The 16,468-nt window shown below is 37.3% G+C and overlaps 1 protein-coding gene across 6 annotated transcripts in view; it reads left to right on the forward strand.

Moving 5' to 3' along the window:
• Nucleotides 1–16,468, forward strand: part of CEMIP2 (cell migration inducing hyaluronidase 2) — a 78,753-nt gene that overhangs the window by 25,712 nt on the left and 36,573 nt on the right. For all 6 annotated transcript variants that reach the window (XM_082470836.1, XM_082470835.1, XM_082470834.1 and 3 more), the window contains 8 exons: nt 1,337–1,506; nt 5,107–5,295; nt 6,972–7,141; nt 8,844–9,053; nt 9,365–9,570; nt 9,711–9,780; nt 13,457–13,585; nt 15,789–15,877. In XM_082470836.1, the coding sequence (XP_082326962.1) occupies nt 1,337–1,506; nt 5,107–5,295; nt 6,972–7,141; nt 8,844–9,053; nt 9,365–9,570; nt 9,711–9,780; nt 13,457–13,585; nt 15,789–15,877 (1,233 nt within the window). The remainder of the gene's footprint in view (nt 1–1,336; nt 1,507–5,106; nt 5,296–6,971; nt 7,142–8,843; nt 9,054–9,364; nt 9,571–9,710; nt 9,781–13,456; nt 13,586–15,788; nt 15,878–16,468) is intronic.

Below are 16,468 nucleotides of genomic sequence, written 5' to 3' on the forward strand. Positions count from 1 at the left end.
CGGTGCGCGGGCCTCTCACCATCGCGGCCTCTCTTGTTACAGAGCACAGGCTCCAGATGCGCAGGCTCAGTAATTGTGGCTCACGGGCCTAGTTGCTCCGCGGCACGTGGGATCCTCCCAGACCAGGGCTCGAACCCGTGTCCCCTGCATTGACAGGCAGACTCTCAACCACTGCGCCACCAGGGAAGCCCCACTTCTCATGTTTTAAACCAGGAGTCTTAAGGCAAATTTTCTGACTTTTTAATCTTTGTTCTTTCTTTTTTTTTTTGATTGATTTTGCCACAAACTTGAGCAAAGTCCCTGGGATGTTTATCACAGTATCACAGAAATAAAATGGTGTTTTTCAAACATACTGCTTTCAGCAAATAGATATAAAGCATGTAAAATTTTATATCTATTGGATAGTGATTCTACAGTTTTAATTTAAGAATATTAAGAAACCAATAATTGAGTGGTGCTCAGCCTTGTTTGCATACATGAGATCTTAAAAAAAAATCCCACTCCCAGGGCCCACCCTACATCATTTACCTCAGGATCTCTGAAGGCTAGGACACACCCCCCTGCAATTTGTGCAGTTAAGGTTGATACCTAAGGCTCTAACCTCTGACCTGTGACTCAGAGGTTCTCAGTGTGGTTCCCAGACCAGCAGCATCAGCATCACTTGGGAACTTGTCATAAATGCAAATTCTATGGCCCCGCCTCAAACAATCAGAAGGTGGGACCCAGCAATCTGATTTAACAAGCCCTCCAGGTGATCCTGATGCCTACAGAGTTTGAGAACCACTGCTCTAACTTGGTGGTTCTCCAGTGTGGCTGCACAATCGTGGCATCTGGGGAACTTTAAAAACAGACTAATGCCAGGCCCCACCTGTAGAGATGTTGTTTGCATCAGCGTGGGCTGGGTCTAAGCATGGGTATATTCCTAAAGCTCCATGTGATTCTATTATGCAGCTAGATTTGAGAACATAGCAGAGAGGAGAGTGGAAAAGAGAGCAGGTAATAATCATTTAAAAAGAAATGGGTTTGTGCCCAGAATGATATAGGAATGAAATGGGTATGCATTGAGGAAGGAAGTCAATGATTAATTGAAGTCATAGTCATCAGTGTGTCACCTGTTACAGAGCTGGACAAACAAGGATTTAAAATTCAGGTGCATTTTCTTCTGTGATGTCAGTTATTTCAGTCAAGTTTGGACTTGCAACCACACATGGAAAAGGAGGTGGAGGGGTTGACAAAAATGAAATAGAATTAACAGCACCTGTCATAACATCTGTGTTGGGGATTTGGGTCAGTACCATGACAAATAATCAAATGCACCTGCTTATTTTCATTCTAGGCAAGCTTGGGCTTTGGTTGGTGTCATTGATGGTGGAAGTACTTCTTGCAATGAATCTGTGAGAAACTATGAGAATCATAGTAGTGGAGGAAAGGCTCTTGCCCAAAGAGAATTTTATACTGTGGATGGTCAGAAGTTCTCTGTGACAGCTTATAGTGAATGGATTGAAGGTAGGCGAGTACAGTTTATACTCTTGTAAGACATTGGTAAGTATTGTGACAGATTTTTTTTTTAAAGTGGTATTATATTCAAATGACAGTCTGTTTAGATTTCTCAACTGGTTAAAGATGAAACCTATAGTTTCCCTACTGTACATAATCTTTTAGACTCAAGAGTTTTTTCTGGACTAGAAAATGATCTAGTTTAGGCACCCCCCAATTGGACTTTTGTTCTTCATTCTTGAGTCATATGGTGTAGTTAATGGATTTGCTTCCTGGATTTGGTACCAGTTGAACCAATCTGGATGTGATCGGGTGAGCTGTCTTTGGTTATGTTCTGTGGCAGTGTAATGATCTTGTACCTTAGATTTTCTCGTTATATAGACGTGTCGGCAAATATTACCTTTGAACACATGCTGTATAAACAAATTACTCATTTTCTTAGCAATTTTTCCTTGATAATCCAGCTACTACATTTATCTGATGGACAAATTGGAAAACACAGAAAAGTACAAAGTTAAAATTAATGTTTAACCCTATCATTCAGAGTTAATTAGCACTCTTCAATTTATGTTGCCTCCCCTAGTGTTCATTTTGTTTTAACCTGCTTTCCTCTCCTTAAATAATGTATTGTAAAGTTACCTTAGGTCTTTACTTTTTCTTCAGCATATTTTAAAAATAATAATCCACCTTTTAGAAGAACTATCACGTCTAGCACTGATGCTCTGATTTTTTCTCTTAAGGATGTTCACTGCAGAATTTCTGTACTTACCGACTTTGCTGCTAGATTTTTTTGGCTCCAGGCAGATAGGCAGCCTTCTGTCTGTGCTTGCCCACCAGCTTTTTTTTCCAACCAAAATTAATGTGAAATGAGTCATTAAAAAGTGCTTTATTACATCTGTAATTAGCCAGAAAGGTTTATTTTAGACTGAGCTTATAACTCTGTTTTGAGCAGCACTGTAGCAAAGTATTCACTGAAATGGATTTCTGGAGACAGAATGCCTGGGTTCATATCCCAGCTCTTTTACTTACTATATGATGATGGGCATGTGACCTTAACTTCCTAACCCTCAGTTTCCTCATCTGAAAAATGGGAATAATTATGGAAACTACCACATAGAGCTGCTGTGAGTATCAAATGTGAAGAATATGAAGTTTTTTAGCACAGTGTATATAGTAAGCACTAAATAAAGGTTAGCTATTTTAACAATAATGCAAACATGACCTGGGTGTATTTTGTGTCCTTGTAATTAAAGAGAGAAAGTCTTTTGCTTTAAAACAGAGTTCCTGGCATGTAACAGGGACTTTTCACATGTTCCATCTAAGCAGCCTTCTGAGTCTGAGGTGAGGAGATGGTTTCTATTATGGATAAGGAACCTGGAATTAAGCCTTAGCTTTCTGCCCCCAAGACTACTGCTCTTTTGACCACGTCATGGTTGCCTCTGGCAAAAAACATAGGTAGATGAGAAGTATTTCTAAGCAGGAATTTGGACCTGCATGAAGAGTTTAGTGGAACTGCTTCCAGGGAGACTCCAGGCAGAGGATAACACTGACAAACCTTGAGTCAACATTTCCTTTGTGGGAAATTTTGCTTTCATTTCCACATTGCCAATGACTCCTCTCTTCTGGAAGAGGGTACATTCTAGCTATCTACTGTAGGATATTGTTTGTATTCTATGTTCTCAGTGGCTCCTATTTTCTGGATGAGGTAGAAATTCTCTCCAGGAAGCAAGGAGGATAAAACTTATGTCCTTTCATACTTCCAATTCAGTAGTGCTAATAGGAGATATCTCAGGTAGGATTTTCTTCTACAGCCAGAAAAAAATGAGGAATAATCGAACAATACAGATTTTTTCCATGTAACATAGCTTTTTTTTTTCTCTTTAAACAGAAACAAATTCTGATGATCTTTTAAGCCAAAACTTATTTATCTAGAAATCTTTTTTTAAAGCATTATTGAAATTTTATATGAAAAAATTAATGTTTCTTAGTTCTTTTTTTAGATAATTCTTTTTGGTAAAATCTGAAATTTGGGGTAGTGATTGTCATTGCTACCATGAGGTTTTTGTTTACCTTTGCTTTTAACCTGCCTGTTTTGATTCTTGGGAAGGCAGAATGATATAGAGTTTAGGAAATTGGACTCTGGAATTAAATTAGCATTCATTTGTGGGCTCTATCATTTTTCAGCTGTCAGTCAGACTCCTTGGCCTTTGCGTTCTTTATCTTTAATGCATATAATAGTTCCTATATCTCAAAGTTGTTTTGATGAAAAGTTATTATGTATGTGAAATCCCACAACTGTTAGCTATCGTTATTGTTTGAGTTATTATTATTATTTAGACAGAATTCCATTATAGGCTTTAGTATTTATATGCAAGAAACATATAAAAAAAGAAAACACTTTACATTTATTAGGTTCTTTTTTTTTTCTTGTTTTTTTTTTTTTTTTTTGGTGCTTTGTAGAAACAGGAAAACATGGTGGATCAGAGTCTAAAGGAGCAGAATTCAAGACTTGCTCAGGTTAGGTTTTATCAGGATGTCCTCAAGACTGTAAGGATATTTGTGTTACTCTTTGTGCCTTGCCTAAATTTCCCTCTTTTTTATTCCCCTAACTTGAGTAAATGAGTTTTTTTTTACTCCTATCATCGACTTTTAGAGTCAGTATCTTAAAGTAGCCCCAGAGTAGTTTGCCAGTTAATTAGAAGGATGATAGTGAAGTACAGTTAGTAAACAGATATCTTTGAAATGTGGTGTTTTCCCACATTTCCATATTTTCCATAGCTTCCATCTATTCCATATTCATTTGCATTAAATCACTTTTTGAACCATGACAGATTATATCATGGACAGTTTAGAAGCACGAAACACTTCTACACTTGGTTGCATGTTAAAGAGTATAAGTTATGGAGATGCTGGATCAACTTTTCAGTTTTCATTTGCCTAGTTGGGAACCAACTCTGAATTTCAAAAGGAGGTATTGGGAGAGATCAATAATTAGTAGTCCCTGGATTGCAAGCCTGACGTTATCCCAGGAAAGGAGCTGAGCTGGACTGGGGCACTATCATGTGGCCTTTAGGTCACATTGCAGATAATAGTGGGAATACTCATCCCTTCAGTAGACATTTATGAGTCTGCACTATGAGACAGAGCAGTGAATACACAGATGCATGTACTTTGCTGCCTTTACTGATGTAGCTTCCAGGGAGGTGAGCTGTCTTCCCATTGGAATGATATGAATCATACCAAAGAGAATATCAGAATGAGAGTACCGGAGATAAAGGTTACTTCCAGCAAGGATGTTTGGGAAGTACTTAAAAGTTCGCCTGAATTTTATCAGATGAATAGTATCTTGGTTGATGAATTAAGAGTGGAAGGACACTATAGATAAAGACTAAAGGATGAAAAAAGGCACAGAAATGAGAGATTGCCTAAGGCAAGCTGTTATTCTTAATATTAAGATTATGTGTGTGCTAATGTCCTGTCTCATCCTGTGCATGGATCAAATTGAAGCATTGCTGACTTGTGTTTATTTTAACTTTTGATTTGTGAGTCAGTGAGGGGGTTGATTTTAGAAAAAAAAAAAATCACTTTCTTTCTTGCTTTTTGGTTTAGGTGTTTCTCTTTCAGGTTTCCGGGTAGAGGTCGTGGATGGAGTGAAACTTCATCTGCTGGATGACGTTAGTAGCTGGAAACCCGGAGATCAGATTGTGGTCGCAAGCACGGACTATTCCATGTACCAAGCAGAGGAGTTCACCCTTCTCCCCTGTCCCAAGTGCAACCGCTTCCAGGTCAAAGTCAAAGGTATCAGACTGCTCAGAAGGCTCTTGGGAAACACTCTTTTTGAGATATGACTCCTGGAAGTCTTTGTTCTTCCTTCAGTCGTCATCATCATCATCATCTTCATCTTCATCAATATTGAAGTTCTTAGCAGTGGGGTGCTTTGAACACTAGAGTCCCAGAGGATGTTAGATAAAAGTAGTCATTGAGCAATAATGTTGCTGTTAATGATGTGTTATAGGCAAATCAGTGTTTTTGTGCCAGTTTCTATGTTAAAAAAAAAAAAGATGCAGACTAGATGGATTGATTTTTTCAAGATCCTTTCCAACTACTTTCTTATTAATTTTCCACTATTAAATAATAGTAAACCAGATTCATTTTTTAATAGAAGTCTTTCTTTTTTTAATTAAAAAAAATGAAACTCATGGTTTTTGAGTGTCTACTTTCTTGGCAAAAAGTAGATCTCACTAATATATTTAAAATGAAACCAAAAAGGTATTTTCATAAAACTACATTTCCTATCATAATCTTGAATAATATATTTTTTGAGAGAGAGCAATGTACAGTAAGATTCTTACTGTAAGCTGTGTTTATAAAGGATGACTGACATTTGCCAGGTACTTACTTTGAGCCTGGTAATAGACAAAGCTTCTTCCTTCATTGCCTCAATTATGGGATTCATTGTGCATTTCACTCATTATAGTTCCTTGCTTCTGTAATAAAAATTATACATTTTTGATACAAAACAAAATAAAAACAAAACAAAATAATTTATAGTAACTATTTAATAAGTACTCAATGGGTAATTTAGAGCTTTGAAGGTTAAAGGAAAATTTTTTGCTTTAGAAAAAAATGGGATCGGCCCACTTAGCAGTTTTTTCTTGTTTCATTCAGTTTTGTACTTTTCTTTCTTGACAATACAGGGCATAAGCAGAAAACAAAAAGCTAAAAAACCATGATACGATCTGGCATTAATTTCAGTTGGAAATTCCCACTCTTGTTAACAAGTCTACATGATAATGAGTCTCCATAATCTCAACTCCTTGATTTATTTGTATTTTTCCTTCCTGAGTTTATATAGTAAAGATCAGATAAAAGCTCCTTCTTAAAGTGTTTCTAAGCTTCCAATAAAGGTGGGAATTTAAAAGTGCATAATAATATTACAATAAGAAGTGGGAAAGGAAAGATGGTTATTTCTGTACTGTTAATGTCCAAATGCAGATTACTTTAGCTTTGAAGTAGAAACAAAAACAACCTGACACTCTGTTATCAACATGTACAAAACCATTCGTTTTCCTAGATCCAACATGCATCTGGGTCTTCATCTGTCCTCAAGGGAGTAGAACAAGAGCACATGGACAGGAAGCAGAGAGAGAGAGACAGCATGGATTCTTAGTTAGATTCTGGATTATTGGTGCTGTTCAAGAGAGGACTGAACTACTTCAGGGAGGAGTAAGCTCTCTGTGTGTGGGTTTGATAGTTGGTAGTGAGGGTTAAGGCATTGAGTAGGGAATTAGACTAGATAATCCTTAAAATCTTTACTTCCTGGGATTCTGTGGTTCTGAGGTATTGAAGAATGGAAGAAAACAATACATTTTAATAATGTCTTGGAGTTACAGAATAAAGAGGACTATCTTTTTGACATAAGTTTTATGTTTTCATTGTTCTAATGTTATTTTTGCTTTGCTCTCATCAACCAGAAACGCCTCAGTTCCTGCACATGGGTGAGATTATAGATGGTGTAGACATGAGAGCTGAGGTTGGAATTCTTACCCAGAATATTGTAATCCGAGGAGAAATGGAAGACTCATGCTACGCTGAAAACCAGTGCCAATTCTTTGATTATGATACCTTTGGGGGACATGTCATGGTAGGCAAAAGGATTTAATGAACTCTTTGAAACCCTGGCTGCTAAGTGCATGTGGAAAAAACTTTCAAGTTTTGGAATGAGATCTGTATGGCTATTGAAATCATATTTTATTTCTTTATCCAATAACAATGAGATTTTAGATGATTAAAAGATAAGGTTATATCTTTATTTAGTTGATCTGGACCTATAGTTAAACCATTTAAGAATTGTCCCATGAAGGATTAAATCAATTTACATTGGGAAGAACCAATTATACAGACAAAAAAACAAATAATCTCAGTATCATGCGTGCAATCTCTGAAAGAATCAGTTTTTTTTGGTTTTTTTAAAAATTTTTATTTATTTATTTATGGCTGTGTTGGGTCTTTGTTTTGTTTTTTTTTTTAAGGAATTCCTTTATTTTTATTATTTTTATTATTTATTTATTTTTAGCTACGTTGGGTCTTCGTTTCTGCCCAAGGGCTTTCTCTAGTTGCGGCAAGCGGGGGTGCCTCTTCATCGCGGTGCGCGGGCCTCTCACTATCGCGGCCTCTCTTGTTGCGGAGCACAGGCTCCAGATGCGCAGGCTCAGTAGTTGTGGCTCACGGGCCCAGTTGCTCCACGGCATGTGGGATCCTCCCAGACCAGGGCTCGAACCCGTGTCCCCTGCATTGGCAGGCAGACTCTCAACCACTGCGCCACCAGGGAAGCCCGGGTCTTCGTTTTTGTGCGAGGGCTTTCTCTAGTTGTGGCAAGTGGAGGCCACTCTTCATCGCGGTGCGCGGGCCTCTCACTATCGCGGCCTCTCTTGTTGCAGAGCACAGGCTCAGCAATTGTGGCTCACGGGCCTAGTTGCTCCGCGGCATGTGGGATCTTCCCAGACCAGGGCTCGAACCCGTGTCCCCTGCATTGGCAGGCAGATTCTCAACCACTGCGCCACCAGGGAAGCCCCGAATCATTTTTTTTTAAAAAAACATATTATGAAACGGTAAGCAGTACACATTCAAAATATGTTTCTGTAAAGATATTTTTTGTATGCAGATTTTTATTCTGTAAAAGTACTGAACACTTACTGTGTGCTAAGCATTGCTCTATGTACTAATGTATTCGACTCCTGGGCTGCATTTTGGCTACATGTGTCTTAAAATCAGTTTTTGTGCATTGAGTAGGCTATTATTGTTGGCTACGTTTCTGTTGCACTGATTTCTAAAATGTTGGTCAGTGTCATTTCTTTGTTTTTAGTAGTGTAATAAAAAATCCAGTGTTTGTAAATATTGAGATCGCTCAAGTGGTGGATCAACAGTGGCGTTTTTAAAAAGGACTCAAGTAAACAACAGTATGTGCTAATTAAACATTGAGGGAGGATTTAGAAATAATTATTTATCAAACTCTGGTGGAGATTATAGAAATGAAAGAATAAGACAAGACTGGAAATGGCCAAAATATTTGAACAAACCCAAACATATATACAGAAACCATTTCTGTAGTTTTCCTTGTTACATTTCCTTTATTCCTAATGAGAGGCTATTTTTATTGCTCTTTAAAGCATTCACTTATGTAAGGAAGCATTTGCTAAATTACGATCCAGGAAAACAGTCTAGTCTAGTCTCCTTCAGATATTTTCTATTAAAACAATATTTTTTGCTACTTTGCTATTCTGAGCTACTTTGCTGAAGCTACTTTGCTTACGTATTAGTTTGATTTTGGTTATCTTGTCTTACAGATAAAGAAAAATTTTACTTCAGTCCATCTTTCTCATGTGGAATTGAAACACATGGGTCAGCAGCACCCGGGGCGGTATCCTGTTCATTTTCACCTGTGTGGAGACGTGGATTATAAAGGAGGGTACAGACATGCAACATTTGTGGACGGCCTATCTATTCATCACAGCTTCTCAAGGTGTATCACTGTGCATGGGACAAATGGCTTGCTGGTAAGTAGCCTCACATTATGTTGATGCATATTATGGAAACAGTTAACTCTCCTTCATTCTCATGACTTCTCAATTTTATATAAGTAAGCTGTTATACCACATGTCTTACTCTATCCTCCTTTACTGAGAGTTCTGCTGTTTTTCTCTGTTCTTTTAAGAGATCAATGAACCCTGACATTTGACTTTGCCCCATCAGCTAAGATGAAAACTTCTTTTTGCTTTTGTACTGAGCATGCCTCATGAATAGCACTTGTCGCTTAAACTGCAGTCAATCTTGTTACCAATGACATCATACACTTGTATTTCTGCAGATAAAAGACACCATCGGATTTGACACACTAGGTCATTGTTTCTTTTTGGAAGATGGCATTGAACAGAGAAACACTTTGTTCCACAATCTGGGACTCCTCACCAAACCAGGCACCCTACTTCCCACTGATAGGAATAACTCCATGTGTACCACCATGCGGGAAAAAGTGTTTGGAAATTACATCCCTGTGCCTGCCACTGACTGTATGTGAGTAATTGGCGGAGTGAAAAACTCACTTGTGATGGTCAAGGGCTGTTGGCTTTTGGGGAAGATGTTTTGGGGGAGGTTTTTAATAGGTGGGATTTTTCCTGATGAATGTTTAAATCACCTTAATAAATGCCTTTCAGGGCTGTTTCAACTTTCTGGATTGCTCATCCCAACAATAATCTGATTAATAATGCAGCTGCAGGCTCACAGGTAAATAATATTAAAGTGCTTCAGTTTTTTTGTATTCAAGTTTGTAAGTATTCTGGTTTATATATATGCAGTGTAGTTTGTGGTACTCTAACTCAAGCACCTTGCTTTCTGGTGCAGCTTATTTCATTGAGAACAGGCTATGGTTGAGATGGTTCTTCTATTTCTTCTAAATCATTTGTGCCAGTTAGTATTTATGAGTGTAGTAAGACAGGTGCTAAATGCCAGAAAAGAGGTGGGCTCATATCTAGGGTTATCATGTCATCTCCAGAGTGTATTTTTAGTGTATTATGTACGATCTTTCTGGCTTCCCTATTTCGGTCATATATTAATGAGCAAAGAAAGCCTTATGAGAGTGGATTATTCTGTAGAATATTATGACAATGGTCATTCTGGTCAAAGGGGCACATCCTTTTGTTAAATACAGGGATTGTATACACTTAGGAATTTCATCTCCTTGGTAAAGCAAGGACTCAATTGTGTGCCTTAAATTAACTATGTGCCTTAAATTGTTTCACATACACATACACAGGGATAACTTAAGAGTATAAATGAACTGTTTTTGGATGACAGAAATGTCTCCAGGATAAGCTTGGGGAAATTTACATTTGTAAGTGTGTTTTTAGAGCTGCTAATTTATAACATAAAAATGAATCTTTAAGACATGATACTATTATGAGTATATCTGTGCTGAAAACTATAGCACAGAAATATGAGCTTTGCAGCAAAACCTGAATATTCATATATATACATCATGGCTATTAACATTTTAAAAAGGAAAGAAATACCTAGCATTGTTTTCCAGGATGAAATAAAAAATTAGGGAGTATTTCTTCAAGATAACCAGAAAACAGGTATCACTGGGTGATGGTGGAATTCACATCTGTGATTTTTCTTAAAAACATAAAACATAAAACAAAATTCTCATTTGACAGAGCAGAGACCTGGACATTCAATCATTTCAGGCTTCTATTCATTCATTTTTCATCAAATATTTGTTGAGCCCATATAGGATTTGTGTTGAGAGTTTCTGATTGGAAGATGAGATTTTGGGTAAAGGTGACCAAGGGTTTGATGTGCAGTCTTACCCCAGGATCATCTTCTGACCTGTTACATTACAAATGAACAGTCAGAGCAGAGATTCCTTTCAGCTGTTTTCAGAAGTCATGGGTTGAAGATCAAAGCAAATTGCAAATAGTCCATGAAAAATGTAAGGTGAGGTTGCCAGACATCCTTACTAGGCCTCATGTGAGAAAAGAAGAAAGCAGGTTTCTATCTTTTCCATCTCCTGTATGCTCTTCTTCCTGTTCATTCTGTGAGTTCTTTTTTTCTCTCTAGAAAAATTGTTCCGGTAAAGCTCATGTTTTGGCAAGGGTTTTCCTCCCAAAGTAAATCAAACCCTTTCTTCTTGGTACCTTTCCACTGCCTTTTACAAAGCTCCCTTTACCTGTTTTGACACCACAGAGTTTTAACAGGAAACAGCTGCTACCTCCTTATCCCCCTTTTTCTATCCCCCAACCTGAAACTCCATTGCATCTTGGTAGGGTTTACTCTGCCCTCAGTTTATAGGGCTATGGTATGGAGCCTTCCTCACAGCCCTCCAAGTCTGTTTAGTGCCCAAAAGAATAGAGGTGGCAAACACGTTTTTCAGAGTAGTTTGTTTTACTAAGACCCATCTGTAAAGTTTTATCATGGAAAAATGCCACATACTGCATTCGTTTTGGTGATATGTTTTCCACAATTCATCTCTCTATGTTCCTAAAGGACTTCGTTACAACTAATACAGTACTTATTACATATATTATATTTTAGTTCTCTCTGTATTTCCCATTAGAGTATGAATTCTTTGAGACCTGGCACTAAATAAATGTTTGCTAAATTTGAATTGATACCATACTTTTGGACTATATATTTGAGTTTTAACAATCTGTTTAATCAAAGTTCCTTAATGTGAAGTTGTCCTTCACATTGGGCTGATTTGTAATTAAATCGTAAAATAAAAAATTGTCACAGAGATTAAGAACATTTCATTTCGATTTTTATATCTTATTTTGAGTGTCAGAAATTTTCAAACTGTTCTGCTGCTTTCGTTAAGGTAAGTAACACTGAAGTTGAACAGACAGGACCCAGCCTGAGACAGCATCCTGATTCATGCATGTGGTGGTTTTTTCTGTTTGGCAAAAATTGCCTCAGGACAGGAAGGGCACTGGAGTTGTTTGAAAGAAGTCAGTGATCTCTGCATGTTGGTGGATAGTTGTTTAATAGGTATGACTCATCTATTGATCAGGTTTGGAGGTAAACGGAAAAAAACCCATATTGCTAAAAGGCTATGCTGTCCTGGTCACATGGAAGGGAAGGGGAGGATTGTTTGGTTCTAGTTCTGTATGACTTTTTTTTTTTTCCCCCCCAGCTGTTATTTAATACTTTGATTTAAAAAAATTTTTTATTGGAGTATAGTTGATTTATAGTGTTGTGTTAATTTCAGGTGAATCAGTTATACATGTACATATAACCACTCTTTTTTTTTTAGATTTTTTCCCCATATAGGCCATTACAGAGAACTGAGTACAGTTCCCTGTGCTATACAGCAGGTTCTTATTAGTTATCTATTTTATATATAGTTGTGTGTATATATCAGTCCCAATCTCCCAGTTTATCCCTCCTTCCCCCCCACCCCCCTTTATCCCCTGGTAACCAAAAGTTTCTTTTCTGTTGGATTGGCCAAATGAACTTTTTGGCCAACCAAATACATCCGTGATTCTACTTCAGTTTTGTAAATAAGTTCATTTGTACCCTTTTTTTTAGGTTCCACATATAAGTGATATCATATGATATTTGTCTTTCTGTGTCTGACTTACATCACTTAGTATAACAATCTCTAGGTCCATCCATGTTGCTACAAATGGCATTATTTTGTTCTTTTTCATTGCGAGTAACATTCCATTGTGTGTGTGTATGTATGTATGCGTATATATATATATACCACATCTTCTTTATCCATTCCTCTGTTGATGGACATTTAGGTTACTTCCATGTCCTGGCTGCATGAGTTTTTAAAGTAGATAATGATGGGAAAGTTACTTCGAAAATAAATTTTGGTATCAGCTAATTCTATCTTTCGTCCCATCAGTTTTTTTTTTAAATTAATTAATTTATTTAATTTTGGCTGCATTGGGCCTTCGTTGCTGCGCACGGGCCTTCTCTAGTTGCAGCAAGCGGGGGCCACTCTTCATTGCGGTGCACGGGCCTCTCATTGTGGTGGCCTCTCCTGGTGCAGAGCACGGGCTCTAGGCGCGCGGGCTCTAGAGCGCAGGCTCAGCAGTTGTGGCGCATGGGCCCAGCTGCTCCGCGACATGTGGGATCCTCCCAGACCAAGGCTTGAACCCGTGTCCCCTGCACTGGCAGGCAGACTCCCAACCACTGCACCACCAAGGAAGCCCTTTCGTCCCATCTTACAAGCAAAATTAAATTTGCTTTTTTTTTTTAAAGCCTGATATACTGCTTTGAGGGTGGTAGATGAGTGCACAACTCTTTAGAGTCAGTTCTGAACCTGAACCAATGAATAATTAGTGTTAAAAAGATGAAACTTGTTTGTGAAATGCTTAGGTTATGTGAGAGTGTTTCATAGAGTGGCTTTATAAAAGGAGGCTTTTTAATAATCTTGCCCTTTTAATTATAGGATGCTGGAATATGGTATTTATTCCACAAGGAACCTACAGGGGAATCCAGTGGATTGCAGCTCTTAGCGAAACCAGAACTCACTCCATTGGGAATATTTTATAACAACAGGGTCCATTCAAGTTTTAAGGTAGGTTCCTAAATTTTAACAATCAGTACATACGATTTGCAGGGTAAAGGATGGACTACTGTGATTAGAACTGAGAAATGTTAATATTAGGTAGAACTTGTCATCAGAGAAAGTGATTTGTGATTAAATAAGCAGACTCCTAACCTTGCCACATTCAGGATGTATAGACAGCTTTCTGTTTATACACACATAGGAATATATGCTACGGCACACATGTACATGCAATCTGAATAATTATAATAATGGACTTGACCTATGAATCCTCATCCTCTTCCTTCCCTCCCCTTGCCTTCTTTTCAATCTTTAATAGCATTACATGTTTCTAAGGCTGTACACATTAGTGTATTATATGCTTCTGGAGCTTAAAAAGCATATTTTCTCTCTTCCCTCAGTGCTAATAGGGTGTCCTATTGGACATTTAATACTAGTTATGTAAATAGTGAAATATTGTTTAAGAATATTTGACCTAATTTAAAACGATATATAGGTCAAGGAGACAAAAGGCCATTTAAGAACTCTAACTTTCATGATATTTGGCACTTGTCCCCACCTCCCTGGTGATAAATGCATCTGGTTCATTTTATGCTCACAAGGCATCTTGATATTTTCATCATGTGATACAATGCCCAGATTCTTTACTCTGATGTGCCCATCAAAGTTGAATTAATACTTTCCATTTATGATACTCAGAGGATCCTTTAAAAACCTAAGTGTGATATAATTTGAAGAGCTTAGAATCACTTGATGAAGACTTGAGAGAGGAAAAAACTTAGAAAGAATTGTGGTTTTTATGAATTGAATAGTTGATTAAGGCTAGTTATTGTTGAAAGCAGCACTTCAAAGCAGAAATCCTCAAAATTTTCTTATTATAAGTGGTATTACAAAAAACACCTTATTCTAATTAATTTTTTTAATGTCATATACCATGAGGACATGTAGTAATCTACTGTATCAATTTAAAATAAAAGATACTAGATCTAAATAATGAGTGGATTATTAGGTTTTAACTTGTTAAATTTGGGAATGACTATCCAGAGTGATATCAGACATCCAGCCTGCTAGACGTCTCAGGGACACATAAATAAAATGTGTTCAACACGAAAATCCTTATTTTTGTCCCCAGACCCATTTCTGTATCTCCGTTTCAGTGAATGAAACCATTAGCCACTTAATTGCCCAGACTAGAAATATATGAACCTTGATTGTTTGTTTCCTTTCCCTTATCCTTAGACATTTTATTAATTACTAAATGGTATCAATTCTACCTAGTAAAGAATTCTCACTCTATTTTACCTGTTACTACTGTCACAAGTCTAGATCACCTTTATTTCTCTTCTGGATTACTGTAGTCAGCTCCTATTTTTTCTCTTATCTCTCTTTTTGCCCCTTTCTAATTCATTATCCATCTTGTAGCTACAGTATTCTTTCTTAAAATGCACTTGATTACATTGCCTTTATTAAAAGTCCCATTGTCTTGATTCTTTAGTGTATCAACTCTGCACCATCTGGCATTTGCTTCTCTTTAGTCTTCTTCCTTACCTTTCCTCCCTCCATACATTTCCTGTTAGTCCAGCTAAGATTTTTTTCCCTCAGATGTGCCATGCTTTCTCTCATCCCCAGATGTTTTGTACAAATGATTCCCTTGAGTACTTTCTGCTGGGTTCTTCAGCTGTTTCCCACCCACTCCCTGCCCTTCATCCCTGACCTGTTCTGTGTGGTTAGTTCCTTCAAGTTTCAGCTTTAGGATGTCACTTCTTTTTGGAGACATTCCCTGAATTCTCTCTCTCTTACCTTCACAAAAGGTCTTATCTTGGTGCTTTTCTTATGTGCTGCCAAAGCATCATCTACTTCCTTTGTTATATGCTTATCATATTGGATGGTAATTGTTTATTTAATTGTATGTCTTCCTGCTAGTTTATGTGTCAGTAACAGCAAAGACCATAGTTTTCTGGTTGACGTATAATGCTTGGTGCCTACCCTAAGGTGGGCACTAAATAAATGTTTGCTGAATGACCAAATGAGTAAAAGTATTAAAAAAATACAGTAAAGTAGCTCTTTTCGTAATACCTTTGCTTTGCTGTTTATTCCCTTCTCCCTCCTTTTTTGGTAGATGTGATAAGCTAAAACTTATTTCATGAATCATTATATATATAGTTATAACTTGGGATTCATATTCATTTCAGTCCATTATTATATTTTCCAGGCTGGCTTATTTATTGACAAAGGTGTCAAAACAACCAATGCTAGTGCTGCTGACCCAAGGGAGTACCTCTGTTTGGATAACAGTGCAAGGTAGAACTGGTCCTTTTAAATCACACTCAAGCCGTATCTTGCCAAAGTAAAACTTTCTGAGTTAAGCTGTTGTGCTCTTTCTCCAGTAACATATTTAAACTGAAGTTTTCAGGGTTTGTAGGAGGGTCTTGGAAAAACATTTATTTTGCTGTTCTAGGTCCTGTGGCTGGGCTTTTCATCTTATTGAGATGCCAAAGAAATTGATGCTTTTTCTCTTTTTGACAGTTGTAAATTGATGTTAGAGAGAGTTGTAGAAGGAGAGAAAAAGAAGAGAGATATGTTGAAAAAGGGTTCAAAATTTTGCCAAAAGTAGAATATGATTCATTGAAAAACAGGTTAAGCTAAGATGTTTTAATATAATCCCTGAAAACCAAGGCATATATAATTTATTGTTAGTGGTCAAAATGGAATGTTGCGTTGAATCTATTTCAAAGGGAAAAGTCTCAAACTTGATGATTAAGCTAGTTCTGGTTCAGTTGTTCGTAGTCTCAGATTCATATCATAGCTGGGCTATGTGTTACTCTCCTTTATAACCACAAAATGTGGTTGGGATATGGATCAGGATTTCAACAAAGTTTTTTTTTTTTCATG

Source organism: Balaenoptera physalus (assembly GCF_965194825.1).
Source record: "Balaenoptera physalus genome assembly, chromosome: 7".
Lineage (NCBI taxonomy): Eukaryota > Metazoa > Chordata > Mammalia > Artiodactyla > Balaenopteridae > Balaenoptera > Balaenoptera physalus.